The sequence below is a fragment of the Zalophus californianus genome, chromosome 2 (genome assembly GCF_009762305.2).
Source record: "Zalophus californianus isolate mZalCal1 chromosome 2, mZalCal1.pri.v2, whole genome shotgun sequence".
Classification (NCBI taxonomy): Eukaryota; Metazoa; Chordata; class Mammalia; order Carnivora; family Otariidae; genus Zalophus; species Zalophus californianus.
The window spans coordinates 82,875,090-82,902,037 of record NC_045596.1 but is presented as its reverse complement, the minus strand read 5'-3'; the positions used below and the strand labels follow the sequence as shown (position 1 = coordinate 82,902,037).

At 37.2% G+C, this 26,948-nt stretch overlaps 1 protein-coding gene across 8 annotated transcripts in view; it reads left to right on the top strand.

Moving 5' to 3' along the window:
* The window catches only part of PPP3CA (protein phosphatase 3 catalytic subunit alpha), a 449,539-nt gene that overhangs the window by 363,605 nt on the left and 58,986 nt on the right, over nt 1-26,948 (top strand). For all 8 annotated transcript variants that reach the window (XM_027598215.2, XM_027598214.2, XM_027598213.2 and 5 more), the window contains 4 exons: nt 6,140-6,264; nt 15,042-15,153; nt 16,673-16,818; nt 19,651-19,790. In XM_027598215.2, the coding sequence (XP_027454016.1) occupies nt 6,140-6,264; nt 15,042-15,153; nt 16,673-16,818; nt 19,651-19,790 (523 nt within the window). The remainder of the gene's footprint in view (nt 1-6,139; nt 6,265-15,041; nt 15,154-16,672; nt 16,819-19,650; nt 19,791-26,948) is intronic.

The window sequence follows — 26,948 nt, the reverse complement described above, 5'->3', positions numbered from 1 at the left end:
ATAGTTTAAAAATGTAGACTATTCTAGTTTCTTTCTCAGATTATAATTATAAACTGAGATTTGGTGATTTAGGGGATTTAGTACTGTATTGTTACTATTAGAATCTATAATATAGTTCCCTTTTTTTCAGTTGTTCTGTTATAGTTCTCATTATCATTGGCAAACAGGTAGTTTATTCATCTTCATAAAATAGCATCATAAATATAAAGTGTTTGAAATTATTGCTATTAATCTGCACTGGTGCTGTTATTGTTTTGTATTGAATTTCATAGCTTTATTTTTTTTTCCTTCAAAATTATTGAAATTTCATGGGGCACCTGGGTGGCTCAGTTGGTTAAGTGTCTGCCTTCGGCTCAGGTCATGATCTCAGGGTCCTGGGATCAAGCCCCATGTCGAGCTCCCTGCTTAGTAGGGAGCCTGCTTCTCCCTCTTGCTCTGCCTCTTCCCTCTGCTTGTTCTCTCTCAAATAAATAAATAAAATCTTTAAAAAAATAAATAAAATAAAATTATTGAAATTTCAGTATTTAGCAAGTTTTGATTTGGAGACTTTTCATTATTGTTTTATACTATCAAAACCAGAGTGCCCTGGTTTTGAATGAATAAGAGTTCATATTTTGTGGTTTATAAAGTGCCTATGGCATGTTAAACTTTTGACATAATATTTGCTATGGGGAAAATATTAATTATTTTGAAGTATACATCTTTAGTGGATTAAACTCCTTTATTTTTCCTTGGTTAGTTTATTTTACAGTTGATGAAGATTTTTCAAATTAGGGAATGCCATAATAAAACTCACTTTTATCTCACTAACTGCCAGATTTCAGAAGTTTACACATTCTGCTAATTAACTACACATATTCACACCGGCTGGTTTGTACTGGAACTTAACCACGAAGGTTTACCTAAGCCTGGATTAACAACAGAGGGAAGCAGATATGTACTTGTCTTTAACCTGTAGCAAAATCTCTACATGTAAGACCTTTCTCTGCAAAATTGTAAATTTTGGGAAAGAATAAGTTGTAGCTGACAGAAGATTAAAAAATCAAACCAATAAGTTTAATAGGTTAATCCCCTCATGCTGAGAATTTGACACGTTAGTTCCTTAACAGTAGAAATGTTACTGTCTTGGGAGAATGTGGCTACTATGGAAAAAATACTGGGTTGAAGTCAGTGAAGCTGAAAGGACAGTGGCACCCTAATGGTGAAAATTGCTGGGCGATTCAGTAACGTCTTTTCTAAAAGAAAAGTTACAAGCTGTCAGTTTAGTATGAACTGGAAAAATTGTATAAGAAGTTATTCTACTTCATGCAAGTCTTCCAAGATGATAAAAGCCAGTGTTTTGGAGGAACTAAAAGGTCTTTATAGAAAAATAGCGAGTCAAGAATCCAAAGCACTAGGCTTTTCGAAATCATGGTATCGATGCAATATTGAAAGCTGGTCTATTAAAAATCTATTTTCCCCCTGCAATTTATCATTTGACAGTTTTTTTTGTTTGGCTGTTTGTCTGTCTTTAACAACTCACTTCTCTGTCTCCAAGCATTCTAATTTGTGTAAGCTTTCTTTAACCTGGAATGCTATGACATAGAAGTTTTGCTTAGTGTCAGTAAGAAGTTGATCCAGTGATGTTCTATGATGGATTTTTTTTTATATAAGCAAGAAAATGTGGGAGTGTGAGCAGTAATTCAAAACTATTGTAAGTAGTTTTACATGAAAGTATATATTTTATATTTGTTAATAAGACTCGTTTTCAGGATGACAGTTTTATCAGAATCCTTTTCAAACTATCAACTGTGTAGCAATTATACTGGGCCCTCATCCTCCTGTATTCAGTACTGTGTACTGTTTACATTTTTTAATTGTTGTAATTTAATTGCCAATGTGAACTTAGAAACAATGGAATTCTTTGAAAAAAAGTTAAATTATAATATGGACATACTTATTTGCTGATTCACTAAATTAACTATGACATGCTTACCTAATTGTATGTATAATATGTGCGTGGTTCTTGTACCAAACAGCTATCCCTTCTAAATAGAGTTACCAGCTTATCTCTAGTCAGGAGATGCAAGACAAGGGCTTGGTCGTGGTCATGATTATCTTTCCAGCTTGTCCTTCTTCCTCTGCCTATTATTTTCTCAAGAGCCTATTTGTCCTCCATATGCTGGCCATTATCTTCTCTACTTAGCAGTGTGCTGGTTTTAGGGACTCTTAGACTTGCCCTGTGACTGATTCATTGTCCTGTTTGTAGATTATAAGAACTTACTCAGCCAACTACAAAGAGTCCCTTGTTACTGCCCCAGCTGTTTATTGCTTTCTCTTTAGCACTACTTTGCTGTAATATACAGTGAGTAAAGTCTTGAACTTGTTTAATGACTCCCTAACTGCTACGCTGACCACTAATCTCCAAATAATTCCTCCTTTGTGGTGGGTGGTTTTACACACACACACATACACATGCATAGACAGACACACATTTACATTTATATTTATATGTACTTGAACCTCCGTCCAAGCCTGTGATTTCAAAGCTTAGTAACTAGCTATCCAGAAATATTAGAAATAAAAGCTATTTCCTTCCTTAAGAAATAAAGACGTATCCTTTCTGTATTTTTTTTTTCAGTTTCCCACTTCAAAATTCTGTACTCTCCTTCAGAAGATTTAGATCAGAAGTTGGTACCACTCATATGTGAGAATCATGTCCAGTAAAGTTTTATTTGCAGTGGACTGAGAGTCATCGTGGGCAGGGAAGCAATATTAAAAGGCAGTTACTTAAAAGTAATTGTTTGCTTAGGTTTTACTTAGCACTTGGTTATTTCGGCATAATTTATGTATTTCCTGATAGTAGAAGAGAAAAAAGCAATAAATATGGAAGCATCACAGGATGTTGGTCACTCTTGCACCATTTGGTTGTACTGAGAATATTAGAATAGCCACATTCAAAATCACTTAGTCACCCCACTTAGAGAAAGAACCAAGAAGATAATGACACCTTCTCATCAAATAGATTGAACTGCTTAGTATACCCGAGCAGTATAAAAACTCATGGAGTTCTTCTCCAATATAAAACAAAAGTAGGACCACAGTTCATAGGGAAAATAACCATCAGGTTGTGGCACATCAGGTTACTCATGGATAAGGGTATCAATGGTCCAGAAAAAAAAAAAATCCTTATGTTTTATTTCATTATCTTTGATGTGTTCATTTTATTAATGCCCTAACTCTCTACATTTCTGATGGAAATATGTACAATTCTCCTAATAATCTATTGAAGACACAATATATATTTTGGAAGAATGTTTAGCCAGGTGAATGGATATTTTCATAGAGAGTAGGAGTGCTTTTATTACCCGTATTGTGTATCTTTAGTTTTGGAGCCTTTTCAATATAACAGGCCTTTCAGTGTTGGCCCTTAGTTGAGTACTCTGTCTACCAGCAGTGTTCCATTGGGAATGAGAAGCAAATAATGGAAGGCTAGGGAAATGTGGGAAACAAGGCTATATCGATGAAGAGAGAGCTTGCCTTGAAGGTATAACAGAACTTGTCAAAGCCTGGTTGCTTTGGAAGTGTTGTTAAAACCAAATGATGTTGAAGATGAAAGGACCTAGCCTGGTGGAGGAACTGGAGACTGTGAGCAAGACAGCTTGCCTCATTAGCTGACATTTTTATATTGCTCAGGTATACCCAAGAGGATGGAAGGTGGGAGCCACAGCATCATGGAGAGGGAAAGCTACCTGGCTATACCTTTCACTTACCATCACATAGAAGTAACCTTCCCTCTGTGTGGTGCCACAGCCCCCACCCAATATCCTCTTGGGTGTGGCAATCACTTTTATCCTGAAGTTTGATATCAAAGTAGTGAATGTTCCCGGATATTTGGGATAAATCTTTTATCCTAAAACTGAAATGCACAGGCATAAGCAATAGCTACATTCAAAAGCCCAAAGAAATTTTGTTCTTATCTTATCACTTTTCTTTGATTCATCTCTTTCTCCTAGATTTGATCAAACAATCCCTTCAATATTATCCTTTCACAAATAGGAACTCCTGCTTTCACACCAACCTGGAATTAACATTGAAAGAAGTTGCCTTTCAAACATGTATCTCCCCCACATATAATCCCTGTGAGGCGAACCACACAAGCATGCAGAATGAGGGCTGAGGTGTGCCCACAAAGGCTCAAAAGTGTAGGTCTATTTAGTCTTACCGACTAGATAAGACTTATCTAAGAGCTGGTTATAGATCTGCATCTCTGGAGATTCCAATTCAAGGCCCAGGGATCTAGTTTCCAAACCTCCCCATGTGTTTCTGATGTAGAACCAGGCATGGGAACCAGCTTGGAGGTCCTGCATTCTATCCCAGTCTTGCTGCGCGCTGTTTTGAAAGCTGTGACTCAAAGGCTTAAAACACGCACCTTAGACCAGTTGAAGGCTTTTGGCTTGCACCAGAGCGAACTCTACAGACTTGTCATCCAACTCTGTCAATCCCAAGGGCATCTTAAAATCCTTGACTTCTCAGTTAATGGATTTCCAAATTAAGCACAGCGCAAGCCCAGTGGAAAAATCCTCAGGTAGCACATGTTTCTCATGTGCCTAGTGGGTGGGAGGTGCTGTTCTTTGCACTGGGGGTATAGTGACCAAGACTGACAAGTTATACAACTTCACAGAGGTTATAGTTCAATGGGAAAGATCAGGGAAGAAACGGCATGCAAATTAGTAAGCTAGAAAATTTCCGATAGTGTTAAGTATTGTGAAGAAAGTAAAACAAATCAATGGGATGAAGAATGATTTTGGAGAAAGGCAACTCCTTTATATAGAGTGCTCAAGAAAGAACCCTTTGCACCTGTGACTGGTGGATGAAAAGGTGTCAGCCTGTGGAAATCCAAGGAAGAAAGAAACTTGGATTATTTAAGACATCGAAGACCCACATCTAGCGAACGAGAAAGGGAGAGGGGGAGTGAGGTGGAGGTAGACTAAAATGGTTTTATCTTAAATTGATTGCAGCATAGAATGGATTAAGATAGCTTGCTTTGGCCTCCTAAGATTTCCTATTTGTTGATATATTCATTCCATGAGCCTCTTAGTGTTCAAGAAACAGCCACATCATGTTCATCATTTAAGCATAAAATTATTTTAAAATATTAAATACATATACATAGGTAAAACATATAAAATATCAAAGATATTATAACATGGTGGTTGGTAGCAAAAGCTTTGAATTAGGCAAACCTGAATTTAAACCCCGGATCATCCATATAGAAGAGTCATCTTCCTTAGCCACATAACCTGTCTTGGCTACACTAATCCTCATCTGTATAATGGAGATAATATATATATATATATATATAGGGCTTTGGAAGTAGTAAATGAAATGATATGTACTGAATAAGTGGTTTCTAAAAAGAGAGGCTACATAGGTCTTTCGAGAATTTTGGTTTTAAAAGAGAAGGTGAGAAAGTTAAGAAATACTATTTCCCAGTGAATTTTGGTACTATTACAGGTTTTTCTTTTATTTCACAATTTTTTGTCATTTTAATATCTGATATTAGAGCACATCTTATAAAAAATATTCTTTTATAATTTAAATTTAAATTGGAAGGTTTTTCTTAGTGGTGCATAAACTAATGATGTGTTTTATAATTGATGGCATTTTAGATTCAATGAAATATAGTTTTTATGATACATATTAACTTTCTTTTTCTTCAAGAGGTGATAAAAGGTAGTATTTCTTTATTCAGAACTCAGTTATATAGAGATAATTCCAAATTTCTGAACCTCTCTTTGCCTTATCTCTTATCTGCAAAGGGAAAATTCATGCCATGACCTTGTTAGTATTAAATCAGGAAATGTGCATAAATTTCTTAGCACAGGGTATGGTGTAGCATTGTTGAATGTATAGCAATACTAGTCATTATTATTATCTTTATTTTTACAGTTAATCTGTGAATTGGTAAGTTTGTATGCTAGAGCCAGGTCTGCTATTAATTAACTTTGAAATCTCTGTCTCACTTACCCTGTTTTGCAAAAGAATATTTCCGCTAAGTCGAGCTCTACATTCCTTCTGGCTCTAAAATTTTGTAATTTTTAAATCTAATTCAGAATCATAATGTGACCATAAAATGAATTTTCTTTGTTTCTTTCAGTTTGTGGGGACATCCATGGACAATTCTTTGACTTGATGAAGCTTTTTGAAGTGGGGGGATCTCCTGCCAACACTCGCTACCTCTTCTTAGGGGACTATGTTGACAGAGGGTACTTCAGTATCGAAGTAAGTCCGCATCATTTCTTAGCTATTCAGGAATGGATCAACAATATCGTGGCAAACTACCAGTGGTAAATGTTATTGTCTTAAGGAAATTCCTAGTCTATAATAGAACTTTAATGCACCTAATTCTTGGGATATTATGTATTCTATTTTCAGTTGATTCCCATATGCTTTTTAATACATAGAGATGCCAAGGAAATGGTCATTATTAAGACTTTGCCTTTTATACCTTTTATATATTTGCAACTTTGCAAAAATTATGTCATATTTTACATTAGATAATTCTTTTTCCTGTTGACAGAAGTAATCAAAGTTTTTCAAACAAGCAGGAATGTATTTGCATGGTTATGCCTTATAATTGTGAGGCAATAACTTCTCTTTGTAAATTGATAACCAGGGGCATGGCTGTCTGTGTTTTGATGTGTGAGTATGTGTGAGTACACTTACAGCTGCTGTATTTTGTCTTTTTTGGCATCTGTCATCTGAACTAGGGTAATTTGTCAAACTCATTAGTTAAAACAAAACAGATAACCTTTGACTAGAGGTTCTTCCTCAGTCTCCCACCTACATCTGTTTCAGGTAAGTAGAAACTGCATTCAAAATAAAGGCAAAGACCTCGCTTTATTCACTTGTTTGTTCCTCCTGGTGCTTAGCATGGTGTCTCAAACATAGAAAGGGGTCATCAGATATTTACTAAAAGAAATGATTTGATGGGATGCCTGGGTGGTTCAGTTGGTTGGGTGTCTGACTCTTGATTTCAGCTCGGGTCATGATCTCAGTGTCCTGGACTCAAGGCCTGCAACAGGCTCCACACTCAACGGGGAGCCTGCTTGAGGATTCTCTCTCTCTCCTTCTCCCTCGGGCCCTCCCCTCTCCACTCCCCACTTGTGCACACGCATGTGCTCTCCATGTGTGTGTCTCTCTCTAATAAATAAATAAATCTTTAAAAAAAAAAGAAAGGATTTAAAATAAAAATGAGAATGAGTATTAAAGAAGCAGAGCTCATGCTATAGTACCTGACATTATATGTGTTCTCAGAAAAAAAGCATTTTTATTTATTTATTTATTTTTAAAGATTTTATTTATTTATTTGACAGAGAGAGACACAGCGAGAGAGGGAACACAAGCAGGGCGAGTGGGAGAGGGAGAAGCGGGCTCCCTGCTGAGCAGGGATCCTGATGCGGGGCTCGATCCCAGGACCCCGGGACCATGACCTGAGCTGAAGGCAGATGCTTAACGACTGAGCCACCCAGGTGCCCGAAAAAAAAAGCATTTAAAAGGAAAAATATTATTCTTAATTAAGAGAGAAATCAACTTTATAAAAGTCTCACACCAACATCATATATTCATAATAATCATATAAAAAGATTCTAGTTTTTTAAATTTCATCATAATATTTTATTTACTATAGGAATATTTAATGTTGAAGAACATACCGCTCTTAAACCGCTTTTGTTTTTAAAACTATCATGTCAATTTTATTTTTTTGGTTATTCAGTTTACCTTCAGTCATTGAGTCTTTCTCTCTATAGGCAGAGAAACTTTTGTCATTGGCTATATCAATTATAAATATATATATTTTTTCACCAATATAGTAAGCCTTTCTGTATTTGAGGACCATACATTTCTTAATTATTCATGATGACGAGGGAAGGAGAGATGGTTTTGGTATATAAAAACAAAAGGAGAAAGTAAATTTTTAGTATTTCTTCCACTTGGTAAACAAGTACTGTATTATTGAACACATGAAATGTATATGCACTATGATCAGAACTATAGAGAATTTGAAGAAATGTATAACCTTGCTTTTTAGAAAACTAAATCTATGTGGGAAAATAAGACTGTAAAAGTTACATAGAATCAAAAGCCTTGGTCATCCAGGATTCAATGATTTGAATTATTAAAACCTTGTGATAAAAGAAGTACAGAAAATGATTGCCATTGCAATATAGAAAAGTGGAACAATTTTGAGAGCAGACTTGACTGGGGAAGACTGAATTAAAGAAGTGAGATTAGTTAGGAAGGAAATTAAACAAAGTACAGGGGAAGAAATTAGTAAACTTCATAAATATTATTCATGGGCTAACTTGACCAACTTGGTAGGGAAGGACGATTGAAAGCAAATTTTCTAAGACCTTTATATCACATTAGGGCTGGTATCTGCCAAGAGAAAATAACAACAAACCTGTGAAATGGTGGTTTGAACAAGATAGAAGTTTATTTCTCTCTCCAGTAGAAGCTCACAGATAGGACTGCCCAGCTGGTGTGACCCAGCCTGGTCCCGGGGCCCAGGCTCTTTCTGCCTTGTTGCTCTGATGGGCATGAGATGTGTGGGCTCATTCCAAAGGCTGCCTTGTGACCCAAGACAGCTACACTAGCTTCAACCATCATGTCCCGTGTTGCATTCAGCTAGAAGGAAAAGGAAAAAGAGAAGGGCATATCCTCTCATTTACGCATGTTTCCCAGAAGTGGTACCATTACTTCAACTTGCATCCCATAGGCCAGAACTTGTTGCTATGGCCAGAGGTGATTTCAATATGTAGCCAGGTTTGAGAAAGACTGCAACAGGCAGAAGACAGAAATGGGGCATAAAATGTTTCTACTACTTCCCTTAAATTACAATTGTGTGGAATCTAAGTAAATACTTTTCGAAAATTATTTGAGTGACTCTTAAGTTCATCTTATTCATTTAACATGCAAAGTGCTCCTATGTAAGATTCTGAGCGTGAACAAAATAGGTGTTCTACTTTCCTTGAAGCTCACCTTCTTAGGGAAATCACTCTGTTAGGAGTGATTATTTTTGTTGGCCAAACGATGGAGTGCTCTGTTGGAAAATTTTTTCAATGGTATACTATTTGCGATTTTAATGACTTAATTGCCATCTTTTAAATCTAATCAAAGAATTAACACTGCTCCCTATTAATTTACTAGTAAAGATAAAGCACTAAATAAATCATGTGTTCCTTGAGTAACAGTTGACACATTTGGACTCCTTCTTTGTCTCACCAGCTCCATCTTTGGATAATATTATTTCTTAATCCGGTTGTTGCTTATTTACCTTTGAATTTTTACTCTGAGAGTTGAGGCTTCTGAATCTCTGGACTCAAATTAACTTGAAATTTCCTAAACTCTCCCTGATTAGGAGCTTTTTAGAGCTCTGTTTCCTTAAATTAAAGAACTTGAGAAGCAGTAATCACTAACTTACTCTTCAGCAGATTTCTTTTGAGTCTACAATTAATCTAGATATTTGAACTATGGAAGTTGCAATATTGTGTGTCGTATGCACCTTTTGAAATTCAAGCAAAGGATCAAAGGGTGAACCCAGGTGTTGGTGACATAGCAAATGTATCAGGACATTTGAAAGTCCTGAGATGCATCTATCAGAGTTCCCATCTTCACAAAGCTCTTTAATTAAACTCTAAGTGTCTGAGAGTACAGCTCCAGGGACTTGCTGCATGCATACAGAAATAACAAAATGTGAAGGCCTCATCTATGAAAATGATCCATTTTGATTAGACTGTGACCTTTGAGGGGCTTTGGGATGGCTCAGTGATATCATCATGTTTAAAATAGAACAGACGTTTCTATAAAATATATTTACTGAGAATACTTTGGGGCTCTTAATTGTGGATTATGGAAGCTTACGTTGTTTGCATGCTGAAATGCTATTGTTGGCCTGGTAGACACGATCTCCTTTATTCCTCACAGTTCTGCGAGGGACGTGCAAATGTCTTCTTTTTGTGCATATGAAAACCAAAGCTCAGAGAGTCACACACAGAGTAAATGACAGTGCGGGGCTTTGAAGTCTGTGCTCTTTCCACTCCACACCATGCCTTGGCCATATTCACGAAGCGAACCACAAAAAAATGTGCACATCAGGGATGCAGAAACTGATAGACACTTTTATATCCACTCATGCATGTGCCAAACATGCACACACGGCCCTCTCCCCCACCTCTTCAATCTGAAGGTCCAGCATTGAATATAAAATATTCCCTTTGAGTAAGATACTGTTGGTTTAAGAGAATGCCTAAAATCAGAGTTCCCTTTTCCAGCGTGGACTATCCTAACAGCTTTCAAAAGGTTCTTGATTCCTCTCAATAATTCAGGGCTCCCCTGCAAGTATTCTTCTTTGGCTCTCCTCTGGGCAAAGAGGAGCCACTTACGTTTAATTTCACCAAATCAGCTTTGAAGAGTAGGTTCAGATTGCATATGGTCTCTGTTGGGTAGTATTTCCAGGCTGTAGGTAGTGTGCTGTGGGCAGGACGCAGAGTTCATTTTCTGCACCCCGCCCCCACCACCTTCTCTTTCTGCCAAGATTAGAAATCATTCCCCACAAAGTTAGTCCCAAGAAAACAAGCAGGCTTTGGAGTAGTGATGAGAGAGGTAATTTTGTTTGGAGTAGTAATTTGCCTCACACCAAATACCATCCTCTTTCTGATGATTGCATTATGCTACCTAATCTCTTTGATCAAGTGTACCTGTGTATAGAGGGGGTGTATAGAGGTCCACGTCTGAGCGCGTTCCTCGGAGAATGCAAAAAGAAAAACAGAATTGCAGATGGGGAGGCCTGCCCAGCTGTTTCCTTCTGTTCACGTGCTCACATTCTTCTTCTAGCCAGTGTGCACTGCCCCGCACGGCAGTGAGCTTAGCAGTGAGCTAGGCACCCCCGTGCTACCTACATACAGGTCTCAGCCCAGGCCTCAGACACAGTTAAGCATGAAGAGGTGTTGTGTTTTTTCACTGTGAACTCATAGATGAAAATGAACCGTGGCAAGTCAGGCAACGTTCCGTGCTTCTGTCTGAGAATAACAAGCAGACAGTACAGAAAGCGATGTTAGGTGGCAGAGTGATGCCACAGGCATGAGGAAGACATTGCTGTCTCCCCGCCACCGATGGTCTTTGTAGTTCGTCGCTACTGCTCAGCTGCTTGTCTGGGTGCTCGTCAGACCAGGCAGAGAATGTCTGAGAGGAAGTGCATTTGACATTTTGGGAGTTTGGATCTTTTCCCAACCAATGCACATCCTTCACTTAATTGTCCCATGCCTGAGAGGCGTCCCTTTTGATCGGAATGTGTCACAGCATGGAGAGTTATTGTAGTAGGCCGGTGGATGTATATCTGAAGCTGTCTATTTGCTTTTTAACTTCCTCCCTCTTTCACATCTTTCTTTACTCCCCTATGCAAGTTTTCAAGAACACTCATTATCAAAAGGCGTAAAGTACAAAAATAAATCATGGCACTACTATTATCAGTGAACCAATTAAACTAATGAAGAAAACTATATCCTTGGCAAAATCATATCCTTAGTGCTGCTTCACTGGAGAAGATTGATAAACTAAATAGGAGAAAACCATGTCTATGATGGAAATTAATAAAAATCTAGAGGGTGCTCAGTTGTTTATATTTTAAAACTAATTTTAAGTCATAACTATTTAATTATTTCGAGTAACACTGGAAAGACCGTCAAGGTCCAGTTGAAAGTCATTAGCGCAAGGAATTTACATCTAGCCCCACAAAAAGGCCAGTGTAACTTGCCTCTCTGTTTCCACCTTAACCAATTAATTCAGTGAGCATGTTGTGCAAATTAGCCATCTCCTACCACGTAGATGAAAAGAACCAATTATTTAACTAATTTGCGTTTCATGGCTTATTGATGGGGATAATTTTTTTTTTTTATAAGAGACTCTCCTTTTTAAAAAATAATGTGAGGTTATGATTTCGTTTCAGACCGACAGGTCTCCAGAATGTTAGAACTTTAGATGGCGGAACAGTTGCCAGCAAGACAGTGTTGTCCTTGGCAGCCCTCGCCCACCAGATGTTGAGGGTGAAGTCTGGCAGGGCTCCACTCTCCAGTCCTCTCTTGCCCGTTCATTTACCATGCCACTTCTTCCATACTGGCTGCGTTTGTGGTTTTATTCCGCGTTTGGGAAGATATTTTATTCTTGCCACAGGGGAGAAGGAAATAAAATGTGAAAACAGGACTCTTATTTTGAGGTTGTGCAGAGCCAAGAATTTGGAAATTGAGTTATGTTTTCTTTTCCCTTTCTTTTTCCTTCTCTTTCTTTCCCTCCCTCCTTCCCGCCCTTCGGTGTTCCTGTCTTCCTTCTCATTTATAGGAAAAGGAGCTAATATTTCTTAAACTCCCACTATATACTAGGCGCTTTACATCCGTTAAATAACAAGGATATTAAATGTGTGTTGAGTCATTGAAAAGGTAAATAAGTATGAAAAGCATATCATAAAATATTTCTATATCACTCTGTGAGGTTTCATTATGAAAAAGCTACAGAAATTAAAACTAAAGGTGGTAGAGCCATGTGCTAATGTCGAAACAGGATCTTTAACAGCTGGCAAGAAAGAAAATATGGGTCCTAAAAAGTGACTCCTGTAGCATTTAACTGGGGTTAGAAAATTGCGTTTTACATTTTAGTTGGAGAGATAATAGCTTTGCTTAGATTCTTACAGACAAAGCTAATCTAAAGAGTTCAGAACTGTGGTTACATTTCCAAAAGGATATTGATTGGGAGTGGGGCACAAGGGAGCCTTCTGGATCTGGTTAGTAGTTTCATGAGATTATACATATATACAGACTCATTGACTGGCATACTTAAAATATGTGCACTTCATTGTATGTAAGTTATATTTTAGTAAAAACAACAACAAGAAAATCTTTTCTAAAAGCAGCTACAGTATGGCCAAAACCTATATTCTTTCTCAATATAAAAATAGAATATATTAGATATAGCAATTTCAGTAAATAAATATAATTCTTAAAAGACCTTATATTCTCATCTTATTCCAGACTAGACATCCAAAGTTAACAACCAATATGGAAATTGTGTGTGTGTGTATTTCTTTAGTATTAAGGTACAACCTTATAAAGTTTAAATTAGGAATAGTTTTCTCATTGACATTAATAATGGTTTATAAATATCTTCTCTGAAATGCAAGACAAGTTTGAGTAATACTCCTTTTGTGAGAGCATGTAAATGTACCCTGAAAACCAGATACATAGCAATCAGAGACTCACTGAGACACCATACTACCCACTGAGATAACAGGGAATATGCACCATCAACTGATCATAATGCCTTAAGGATCACTTGTATAGACCATTTGGTCAACTGTTCAGAAACAGAGGTATCATTTGTCACGTGAACTTTAGCTAATAAGTATAATCAGAAAATGATAATTAGAAAATTAATTAAAGTAACATAAATACATATAAAATTTGATGTCAACCCATTATTTTTGTTTACTTCAGTTATAATTACATAGCTGGAGACAATATCTTACTTGAAAAACACATTAATACATACTTGCTTTTATAACTAGTATTTTCTCCAAGACTTGGACTGTATATTCAAACATAATTATTTCCACTCATTTAATAAATTATTATATAAGCTGACAGAGGTGATTATTCTTCACAGGTATCACAACAAATGAATCACCAGTAGCTTTTCCCAGTGGACATTATGCAGCATATTTACTTTAGGTTGGAAAGTTCCTTATAAAAATGTAATTGTTGTATGTTTTTTGGTTTCAGATTTTAGTAACCAGAATCAGACTTGTCTCAATATTTTTGTGGTTCTATATCTTCTTAGCCTCACTTTTAGAACATAAACTTAATGAGGAAAAAAGAGCATACTTTCTTTTCAAAGAGTGGTTTTCTCCTCCCTGTGGGTTCTTGATGAATGCCATTGAAGTATAATGAAATTGATGTTAGTACTTGAGTATCCCGGTTATCTTTAATGCGTACTCCAGGATGACTGTGTCAATGTAGGCTTATTCCAAACCTGGTGAATTCAAGATGGACCTTCATTTTTACACGAACTGCAGTACCCAAGTAATTAATTTGAGAGTTTTAAGGTATATGCAATGTTTCCCGTAGTTATTAGCAGCATGTATAGTGAGATTCCCTGGCCTTCAGTTTAATTATATTTATACGTCAAACAAACAAACAAAAAACTTAAGGCTTTATATACCTAAAACACTGAGATAAAAGACAAGAGGAAGAAGAAGGCTAGTGAAGGAAAGAACATAATAGAAAACAGAGACATGGGGCACCTGGCTGGCTCAGTTGTTCAACACGTGACTCTTGACCTCAGGTGGGTGTAGAGATAACTTAAAAAATAAAATCTTAAAAAAAAATGGTGTTATACGCAAACAGTGAATCATGGAACACTACATCAAAAACGATGTAATGTATGGTGATTAACATAACGTAATAAAATAAAAAAATTAGAGGAGAAATTTTAAAAAAATCACATCAGTTAATAAAGCTATGAAAATAAAAAAAAAAAGAAAAGAAAAAGGAAGAAATCAGTCAGGTTGAGCCTGGTGGCATTGTTTGCTTCCAAATTTTGTCTTGCCTTTCCTTCCCAATTCTCCTGTTTCTATTACTGTTTTTTTTTTTAAATAATTTGTTTTATAAAGAGAGGTGTCTTTATTTGTTAATTGCTAATCATGTTTCTTCTCATACTTGTACACCAGTATATTTTGAGTATATCTTCATTCAGACTTCTTCCAATAGACCCTGTAAAGTCCATTGTTCTCTTGTGGTGCATAGATCCTCAGTGCATGCATATAAACATTGGCTTTGTACTAAAGTAATGTTTTCTGTTTGATTTTTAATATCCTCCTTAATAAGGCCTAGCCTTTGGGGGACTTTTGGTCATAGTCACACATTAGTTCATGTCTTCCTCATATGTGAGCAATGGGATCCTTAAGTATAATGGGAAAATATTTATTTTTATATTATTCTTATTTTTTTCAGTGTGTGCTGTATTTGTGGGCCTTGAAAATTCTTTACCCCAAAACACTGTTTTTACTTCGTGGAAATCATGAATGTAGACATCTAACAGAGTATTTCACATTTAAACAAGAATGTAAGTATACTTCAAGCTTCTTCCTTTAATGCCATATGTGCTAGTCATTTTAATCCATACCAAGAGCACATGATGATAGCCAGTGCTTAAAAGTCAAAAACTTAAAAAATAACACTATTTTATTCTATGTCATTCTATATTTCTTTCTAAGCATGGACAATGAAGAGAATTCAGTTTCTTTTTAAGTTACAAATTTTCTATAAAGTGATTGGAAATTTGAATTAATATTTCATGTAATTTGTCCTAACAAACAATGATTAACTTAGTTTCTAAAAATAGCCAGAATACTACTATTCAGGGGAATAATTTTACCCTTTTATCTCAAATCACTCAAGAAAAGCAGATGGAGGGCAAATTCAACTGTGCCTCTTTTGGACTCAATAGATTTACTAGCCTCTAGTGGATTTTACAAAATTAGAGATGACGTCTTCCTTTAGACATAAATACTAGGAGTGAGGAGAACTTCATATAAATTTCATTTTCCTCCTCTCTTAATTTTCCCTATTGTCTAGTGAAACAAATTTCTCTCTGTCATTTAGCCCTATATTCAGTGGAGTACAGAGACTTTTCTCAGAATATTAGATATAAGTCATTAAGGGAAAAACAATGTGCAGTGATACAGAAACAACTTTAGGAAATTTCTTGCCATCTCCTTTTCATAAGATCATTTAGGAAAATTAGCCAGCTTTACGGCCATGTTTCTGTTGGTCTCCTAGTAGTTTGTATATATAATTTTTGAGATACATCTGTGGATCAGTAGCAAGGATATATACAAAAGTTCTCTCATCTGCTATACAAAAAGTTACTAAAAACTGTAATATAGGGATGAACAGCAAAAATGTAAAACAGTACATCTAAAGATTAATAATACAGGTATTCCCTGCCTTTTGAAAGTATGTCTTATGTCACTTTGTGTTTATGAAAACCTACATTAACCAAAAGAAATCCAAAGAGAATTTTTGCTTTTAGGAAGAAAAGTGAAAAACAAAAATAATGGTCAGTGTTATACTTGCCACGAGCACTTCTAGAGGCAGTACTCAGCCTGAGCAATGAGTCGCCCTGCCAAGCCCCTTCCCTGGAAACTACACTCAGCACCTTACCGTCAAGCTGCCAGGGCTTTGAGCAGTGTCCCTGAGCATCTGGGCTTTATCTCCATTTATTTTGCGTATCTGTTACAAGTAGTGTCTTAGGATATCAGGAACGCCTAAGAGGTTCTTTTGTGGATCAAGGAACACCCCCGTGATTTTTCCGTATAAATTAATGGTAATTGCTTCGGCTTACCAAAGGTTTCATAGGAACACTAGACTTTCGGATAGCGAGGGAAACCTGTGATCGACCTCGTCAAAATGTCTTAGGTAATCATGTTTTGAAACTTTGCAAGGTGTAGTTCTATGCTAGTAGTATGATGCTGGGAAGGAAACATAAAAACAAAACAAAACAAAACAAAAACCTGTTTCGAGTAAATGATCCTAGCCCTGAAATCATGAGTCGATTATTTGTTTTTGGATCATGTTTTAAGGTAAAATAAAGTATTCAGAACGCGTCTATGATGCCTGTATGGATGCCTTTGACTGCCTGCCCCTGGCTGCCCTGATGAACCAACAGTTCCTGTGTGTCCACGGCGGTTTGTCTCCGGAGATTAACACTTTAGACGATATCAGAAAAGTAAGTTCTGTTGTTTCAGATACTTGTTGCTCGTTAATAAACCGGAGACATAAATGTCCCTGTCTTTTTCACGAACTCTATCCTTTTGAATTGGAATGATTTAAAACTGTCACATATCTCTTCTCTCTATATTCGCTTTTCTTCAGAAAGAAACATATATTTATACTTGAAAGAGTTTTTATCTCGAAAACCTCAGGGTTCCTTTTACTGTATGATATGTGTCATTGAAATGTATACTGTTTGATTCCTGAAAAATAGATGCCTTTTCATTTCCCTTTGGCTGGTGTTAAGCAACCCGTTGTGTATTCATAGTCTATTAGAGCGAGAAAACGTTGCTTCGTTCTTGGGAAAATATCACAAGTTGACCTTTAAAATATGTCCACATTATCATTTTTTAAAAAATCTATTATTTTCACAGCTTAACACTTTAAAGCAACAATCTGACAAAAGCAATGGTGATATCCTATTGGCTATATTGAGAGGCTAAGTGAAAGTTGATTTTTTTGAGGTATTTTTTAACTTAATTTAACATTGGCTATTAACAGTTGTTTTAGCCAACAAAAGGATGAGTTAGATTGAATATGCAAATATCTTTTTCTTGAGAATATGTGATAATATGAGATAGTTTTATGTAGTAGAAGAGACAATCTTTTATTTATTATTATTATTATTTGTTTGCTCAATATTCTTGGAAAAGTTCCCTGGCTTTTAAAGAAAAGCTATATTTAAGGAAATAAAACATTCAAATTCTACCTTAATACTCTCTCATTAAGGTCCAAGTTTCCAAGTGTAAAAATAATACAATATTTAGTTTCCCATCAGAAAGGAAATGCATGATTTTTATTTTTAAAGTCAAACAGAAGTACATTAAATAAACCTTTGCTTCCTGCTGTGTGAGTTTGTGTCTTTTTTTATAAGACACCACTACTCATCTGCTTTTAGAGTTCTGTAGCACACAGAGCACTGGTATTTGCTCTCTGTTTAAAGTATGAGAAAGACATGACTCTGAATTGTAGTCATGGAGCTGAAGGAGAGAGTGGTTCACTTTCTGTATGAGTTCTATAATCTGATGGACTTTTGTAATATCATCTAAACTCTTACCATAAATTAGGTAAATTTTAGAACTATCACCCACTATCCCCAGAACTTACTTTCTGACATGTTTCAGATAGTCTGTTCAATTTTCACATATGTCATTAAGCTCTAACCTCAGCCATAAACTGATTTTTAGGTTTGCATTTTGCCCTATGTCAGTTAGAGTTTCCACCACACTTTATTTATTTATTTATTTTTATCACACTTAATTTATTTAATTAATTTTGTAGTTCTTTCTTCTTCCTGTTGGTGGTATTAATTTCAGAATGCACTTTGTAACTTTTCCAGAATATGTTCTGTATCCTGGTTGCCTTACCAAACCTTTAGCTGGGAATTCATAGTAATCAGAAAGACTCCCCTCTTTTGCTGTTCTACCCCTAATAATAAGTTCTTGTTTCTTAGAAAGAAATTCTGTATTTTTATGAACAAGCATTATTTTTCTTGGATGAATTATTCCAAAAGCATAAATTATTTAAGTCTCTTAAACAAGCCTAAGTTTGCAATGTATATTTTATGGATAACATAATGGTTGAAATATAGAGGGTCTTGGCTTATTGAAGTTTTTCATTGAGTGTTGAAAATGTGAGATACTGTTTCGTTCTTTTTAGATATTAGTAAAAAATGGTGTGTAGCAAAACCATTATTTATGTCACCTTTTATGTCTCAGGAAAAAGAATTTGATCGGCTGCCAGGCTGGCTCATATATTCACCTTTCCCTATGGGTTTTTGAAAAATATTGAAGTATTGAATATGAAGAATATCAGTTCTTAATCGGTTTTCATAGCTGTTTTATGCTTTTTTTCAAGAGACTATAATTGTCTGCTAACTTCACCAAAGATTCTTTAATTGCAGTTAAAGCAGGATAAACTACAAGTGATAGTGTTATAAAATTTTTGGTGAAATGTCATTTCCAGTTATTATATTGCTCTTGCTTTCAAAATACACCTTTTAAAATTGAGATATGACCTTGCTAAACATTTATAGCTGGAAAATGGATTTCATATGAGGGTTTTGGTAAAACTATAAAGCTTAGAGCTGAAGAATGACTAGCTATAAATTTGAGTTTATTTTACAGCTTATCATTCCTCTTGGTTTGTTACTACTAAGATAAACTACAACAGGCTTGTACTCTAATTCAGAACTTAGATAGCTCCTAATAGTGAATATCCAGAATGTCGTACAATGAGTGGCTGCTCTTAAAATGAAAGCCGTTTGTTCTCAATGTCCTATCATTCAATATAAACACCATACGTTGTTCTCCATACAGATTTCTAAGCCTCAGCTTAATGGAGGCAGTAGTAGAAATTTCCCCAAAGATAAAACAACATAGAAGCTCCTCCTCAAGAAGTGAAACACAGAATCATATCAACTGGTAATGACTAAAATACTTAGATCCAATAAGTAAGGAGGAGCAAGAGAAAAGATAAAAAGTAAACTGGGAGACAGGAAAAGAGAAGCAAAGAGTAGGAATTAAAGAAACAAGAGGGAGGTAAAGAGTGAGGTGAAGACAGTTAATGAAGAGACTCATCCGGAGGAAGGAGGGAAAACTGGAGAGCTAGAGGAAGTGTGGATGAAGGGGGAGGAAGGAAGGCAGGAGAGGAAATAGGAAGAGAAGAGGGCTGCCCTCACAGGGCACTGCGCTGGGGAGGAGGTCAGGGACTGCAACAACATTTGTATTTTCTGAATTCCAAGCTTCCAAGGATTAGTATTTTGCTCTCTGTCTTCTATTTTTCTTAGTTAGACCGATTCAAAGAACCACCTGCTTATGGACCTATGTGTGATATCCTGTGGTCAGACCCCCTGGAGGATTTTGGAAACGAGAAGACTCAGGAACATTTCACTCACAACACAGTCAGGGGGTGTTCGTACTTCTACAGGTGAGGACAGACGGCTCGCCTTCGGGAGCACACTTGGTTCATCGACGTTCTAAGTTATCGGTTCATGGGTTGCTTGATGTGTTTATGATGTTTGTATAACTTCTCTAGGAAACAAGGCTAAATGAAAGGTTCACTTTGCAAGTCTGGTTCAGATGGGTTCTTAGTGCTTGCAAAAGGAAAAGATAAATAAAACATTTGTATAAACACACAGATATTTTATCTGTGAAGACTAGAAAAGGCATAAAAGAGGCATGTGGTATCAGGGTGGTGAGGCAGACGAAGAAGATAGCAGAATTTTAGTAGAAAATGTGTTCTGTTTCAAGAACTGTAGAAAAAAAATCCAATGCCAGCCTTGATTTTTCATTCAATTATATAATCACTTAAAACATTTTTTGCCCGTTTTTCATAACTTAAATCAGGAAAACAATTTTAAGTCTGTTAATTAAACAATATTGAAGTTACACTTAAATTTTCTTAAGTTTATTAGACTTCCTGGGTAAATTAAAATTATCAGTAACTCAGTACATAGGGACCATAGTAAATTTATTTTTAGCACTTTGACAAGCCAGATTGCAAAATTGTGACAGTAATTTTTATACTTGTCAGTGTAGGGGAATCTGCCCATTCCAGTGTTTCAGAGCACCTCAGAAAGAAATTGGCGACACAGTTGGGTTTTTGCATCCTCAGGATTTTCTAGCTGTCTCAACTCTGCATTTGATTAGCCTCAGTTTCACTAGGTGCTCTTAGCATCAGACATACAGTTGATGTGACAGTGGCTAGAGTGACAGGAGAAAGAGGTTGTGGAGAAATCGAGAATGTTAAATTCTACAAGACATAGTTTTTAGAGAAAACAAAACAAAACTTACAAACCGAATGTGATGTGCGCTGAAGTTGATGCTTAATTCCCACCCTGCCAGGGGAGCAGCTGGGAGGCTGAGGGGTGGGGGTTTCCGACACAGGCACTTACCTTCTGTCTTGGGAGCAAGCACCCATCAGCCTCTACATAACGTTGAGCAGTTTGTTCAGTGGTGGAACATTTTGTTCCGTATCTTGAGTTTTCCTTACAAGGGAAAAAGTTTCCTTTTATGTATCTGTTCAAGTGATTGAGAAATTAGTTTGTGAACAGAAAGTCTTGTTTACTGTCAAGCATCCTTCAAAGAATACTTTTTGTTATAAATATTAATAAAGAGGTTTGCTCTGAGCTTATTTATCAGGAAGGTTACAATTCATTTCTGTGTTTTGGAAATTTGGGCACCAGGTCGAATGAGTCTATTTTGGGTGAAATGAAGAAGCATGGTAAAATCATTTCTGCAAAGCTTAAGGTTTATTTTCAATAATTAATGTAGAAGCAATATTTTATTAAATTTGCTAAAAGTTTTAATGAAAAGATAAATATTGTTGAAATATATCAAAGCGAAGTCTGGTGTTAAATCCCTCATCGTACCGTGAGTGTTTAAATTACTTACTTGATACCATTGAGTTGTGCTTCACTATCACAATAGCAAACAGAAGCCAAACCTCTTGATTTTGATGTTGAGGCACATTGCATTGATCTTTCCTTTCATTCACAGTATATATAACATTCTTATATTAGTTTTCTCAGTCAGCTGGTCAAAGAAATCATATTCTAAATGAGGTTCTGTACTGAACTTACCTAAAGTTACGGTATTTTTGTTTTGTTAATATAGACACAGATGTGTTTACATCAGCAATAAAGTCCATCAACTAGATAATTCGAGGATTATTCATGTTTTCACGCTTTTGTTCTCAACAAAATGGTTGTTTAACTCCTCTCATTAGAGGTTCTTTAGTATCTCTAGCCATGACAAATGCTGAATATCTAAATCCACAGCCTGTAAACTGATGGACGGCAAAGCAATCTGGATTCTGTTTTGTCTAAGGAGGAGAAAAATGGCTGTCCTTCTCTTAGAGCTTTTTGATTCTTGTCTTTAGTTCCCTTGAAGGGGTCAAGGCATCCTCTTTGGCTGCACTTTATGAAGCTGATCTAGAGGGGCATGAGGGAGAGCAATAAAATTGGTCGAGAAACTCAGTGACAATTTACCTGTTTGAGTTATTGGCAGTTATTTTGATGGGCAACTCCCAATTCTATTTGACACATTTATAGAGTCTGCATATTTAATTTTCTATGCCACCCTAGCCTCATCTAACAAAGTGTCTGGGCCATGATTTAAATAAAATGAAGTTCAACAGAAAAAGGCATCAGTAAGAATGCATGAATGCCACCATGAGTTAAGAGAAGAGAGCCAGTGTGACGGGGGGGAAGGAATCCTCAGCTTTGGCCCCAGCGCTACCAATTATCTTTGTAACCTTAGATCGCAGTTTGTGAACTCAAATGCCTATAATGTCCAGGCAAGTACTCGAGATACCTGAGAGAGGCCAAGCCTTATACTGTAAAAATTTGTGAGGATCCTGAAAAATTGGAGGTAAAATTTTCATTTTCATGTAGACCAAACAAAACTGTTGGCTGGATTTGGTGCTTGGGTTGGCAGTTTATGTGTCTGCCTTGGATGAACCACGTAAGCTTTGTGTTCAGGGTTACTTTACTTCAAAAGGAGTGAGTTACATCAGACATTCTGAAGTTCCTCTCAACTCTGACACTTGAAGAACATCTTGACAGTCTTTCAAAGTGTTTCTGAAGCTGCAAATTGTGGCTCACTCAAATCACTGCCAGTCGCTTAATCACCGATCAGCCGTGTGTCTGCTTGTCATATGCAGCCCACCTTCCCTTCTGCGGCGGACTCTCCTGCCAACCCCTTTCACCTGGAAATCCTCTGGTTCTTCCTTCTCCCGCATCCCGATTCTCCTCTAACTTATCTAGCAGATCCCTGCCTTTCCTTGGTCGTCCTCCTGCTTTGGACATTTTTTTCCTTCACACCTTTCCCTGGAACCTCACCCGTTCGCTTAGCTTCCCTATAAACTGTATATAAACTCTGTGGTTTGATTACCAAATCAAGCCCCTTCAACTGTTTATCTTTCCTGAGCTGGACTTCTCTATTTCTAGGTGGCTGCTGGAAGTTTTTATCTTAGATGGCCCATGGTCACCTTAATCTCAACTCACTTTGCCTGAAAAGGCTTATGGTTTACTTCCGCACTGGGGATTCCTCCTGGTTTCGCTTCTGTTACCAGTTCTGTTAAGACTCATGCAGACTAGCAAATATTTTCGCTTGTTCTTTTTGCATTGAAATCACCACCCATCAGTCATCACATCTTATTGACCCTTTCTTAAAAATATAACCAGAACCTAGACCACTCCCCCTTCCCTTCTTCCCACTCTGAGTTCAAGACTTTTGTTTTTAGTTCGTTGAAATCACATCTAAATTTCAGAACTTCCTTCCCACTCCCTCTTCCAAATCATATGGTTTCCCTAATGGGTATCCTTTTGAGAATTCATTCACTCATTCAATTATTTAATAAACATTAGTTGAGCACCTAGTATGTATGCCTTCTGTGAGGCTTTATAGATACTCAGAGTACCTGCCTTTGAGGGAGAGTACTTTTGAGTAGCAAAGACCCATACACTATGACAAATAAAATTCAAAGTGAGAAATACTGTGAGAAATGTGGAGATTATCACACACACACACACACACACACACACACACGCACACACACACACACACGTACACAGATATACACACAGAGCTGGGGGGCCTAACCCAAACAGGTAGATTGGAATTTAAGGGACAACACGTGGTAGAAGTGTTATTAGACCTGAGTTTTAAAGGATGAACAGGACATATCCAACCAGGATCATCTGGGAAGGCTCTTTGCAGGCAGGGAAAGTGGTGTTTATGAAAATATGATGGAAGAGAACACATCTAGAAAAATGACCATCTGAATGGTCCCCTTTTACTTCTCATCCCAAATTACAGTCAGCTGCTTCAGTATACACTAATGCTGAACATACATATAACTAAGCTACTGTACTTTTATTTTTATATTCACTAGAAATATGCATGTGTTTGCACCCAAAAGATTGCTCATAGCAACCATATTCGTAATAGCCAAGAAATGGAAACAACCCAATTATCTATCTATTTAATAGAATGAATAATAAATTGTAGTATATCTACACACCTAAATACAGCGAATGAGAAGGGGTTCACCAAAGCTGCAGATAACGACATGGGTAAAAGCCACAAGGACGGCAATGAGTGGAGGGAACCAGATACTAGAGCGCATGTTGATCATAGCATTGAAATAAGAGTTTAACTTTACAGAAAGCTAATCTGTAGTGTTCAAAGCCCGAGTGGCAGGTACCCTTAGTGAGGAGGCGATAGTGACGCGAAGGAGCTATGAAGAGTGGCTGGGGTTCAGGTAACGAATGTTCTGTGTCTTGATCTGAGCGCTAGTTACAAGGGGAAGATAGATCATTCATTTGTAATCTTCTGATTTGGACAGTTTTCTGTGTAGATGTTAAGAGTCAATAAAATGTTTGCCTTAAATAAAAATTGCTCACTGCTCCTGAGGCAGCCCGCAGCCAGGTGCAAGCAAGGACTTAAGCTCTGGCAGGAGAAGTTGGAGCCCTTCCAGACGTGATACCTAGTGGGTAAAATTAAATTAGTTGGAGAACCCTGGGGCAAAGAAAAAAAAAAAAAAGAACCATGGCAAGCCCTGGGAACAGGTACGCCTGACAGCATCCAGGTGACGCCGGGACACCCCAGGGCTTAGGACCCATTGCCCAGCACCCAGAGACAGAGGAGGAGCTTGGCTGTTGGGCAGAGTCCTCCCTTACTGCTGGGCTGAGAGAAGGTAAGGACACCAAGGAGGCAGCAAGAGGCTTCCTCCCAGCCCCTTAGCAGGGGTTGTGGGCTGACTGCCTCTGCTTTGCTGACCCCGGTGAGGGAAAGAAACCTTTCCATCTCTCACCTGCTAGACTGCCCTGTTGAGGCTACTCCAGGGGTAGCTGGAGTAAGCTCCGTGTAGCTCCGATAAGCTGACAGATTGCTGCTAAGCATTTAGGATATGAAGACAAATACAATAATGTCTATCTCTTAAGGCATTCAGTATCGCCGGAGAGCAGATAAATAAACATAATTTACACTACAACATGATGAATGATCTCTTAGACAAATACGTTACGGGAGCATGGTGGACGCAGCAGTTCTCTACACTCCAGAGTGAGGTAGTTTTGAGGGGAAGGGTTTATAGGTGATAACTTAGCTAAGGCTTGGCAGAAGAGTAGGCTTTTCCAGAAGGAAAAAATACTCAGTAGAAATGAAGACAAAAAAGCTTTAAAAAAAGCATTTTAATAATGCCGGTTGGCTATATCTTAGTTAAAGAGACAGAAACCCGGGAGGCTTAATTCAAGGTCTAAAGCATAGTTTAACATAGGAAGAAACAAAAATAAGAGAATAAACAGAATGAGTCTAATAATAACTATTTTCTCTAATGCCAAAACAGTTTCTCTCCCATTTCTCCTGTTTGTCTTTTGCACCTTCTTTACCTTTGTGCATACTCAGTCTGCATCCGTCCCTCTCCTGCTTTTATTCTAACTCCTTTCCTATTTAGTATTCCCCGTATGTCATTGCCATTAACGATCTAACATGAGTCACAACCAATAAATTTAAGTGTTAAAAAAAAATCAACGGATTAAATTTTAAGATCTAATTGGCTTTATTAAACAATTCATGACCTGGGCAGCGTCCCTGCTAACAAATAGAGGGCTCTGAGGGGCTGGACAAAATGGAAGGTTTTTATAGGAAGGAGGGTGGGGTGAGAGGTTATTAGCAAAAGGAAAGAAAATCTTGTTTCAGGCCAGTCACGTTGCCTTAGGGGGAGGGGCAAGGGTCTCACACAGATTACCACAACGGCCTTTGGTGGAGGCAGAAGGCCCATGTGACAGATTACCTCACTGATGCAGGTCAGAACATTCCTGATTGACCAGTTAGGATTTACTTTTCTGGGGAAGGCTGAAACTTCCATTAGGTTAGGTATGAAGCCCCAGTTGGTGAGTTGGCCTAAGTGATACCATTTTAGGTCTGTAGGTTTCTTTTTCACAACAGCTACTACTAGAATCTGGGATTGCTGACTCACTTCTATGCTGCGTTCTTTCTTCCACAACATGGTGGTGGAGAGAAAATTAGGAGTTGTTAAATGTCTACCATTCTCAGTTGGGGCCTAGACTAGGGAATTTATATACTGCTAACTCATTTAATCTTTATCTTGAGTCTATGATATAAATGCTACCGCCTGCATTTTTACCAGTGAGGTAATTCAGGCTCAAAGAGGTTAAGCAATTTTCCAGAGTTTACACAGGAAATTGGAATAAGAACCCAGATCTAAGGATTCCCACTATTCCATGGAAATTTCCACCTCCTTTTCTAAGAGGAAACCACTCTCTAATGCTTAAGGAATAATCATGTACCAAGAGGAAAAAAAAAAAAGAATTTTCAGAGAGTACAGCTTCTTCCCCATATTAGTGCATGCTGGTAAATGAATATCACAAAGCTGAAAGTATCACTGGCCTTCACCGATCTTTGCACTAAGTCTTCTTTCAAGACATGTTCAGCACACTGGGTTAAACAAAACCATACTAGCGTTGCCTGACAGGGGTGCCCACAGACGGGTTGTGAGTAGGACTGAGATCCAGCCAGCCCTGTACTCAAAAGGAGGCCATGGGCTCATGCTTGGGCTGACCAGCCTGGAGGAAAAGGTGCTCTTTCTCCTTGATGGGCATAGAACACCTCAGAAGGTTTACCTCATTAATGCGAAGAAAACAAAAAAAAAAAAAAAAGAAAGAAAACAAAAGATCTAACATGGGATAGGTATTTTTCAAAATTTTTCCTCAGACCAATGTGCTTTCTTTGTTTCATAATATCTCAATAAATGCTTTACTTTCCTACCTAGATAATAAATATCCTCAAGACAGAAACTACACCTTACACTTACCATACCACCCTCCCTGTGCCTAATACAGTCTTCTAACAAATAGAAAAAATCACCAATGAGTCTTTGACAAATTATTGGGGAATAAATGATTTTCCAGTTCCCTCTGTGGTATTAGGGGTTCTGAACCCTGTTTTCTCTATCATTCTACATATATCTTTAGTGCTTTTTAGCTTGAACGCTTTTTGGTATATCATCTTTTCCATTGAAAAACATAAAAATGTTGTGAAGTTGTTTTTTTTTTTTCAC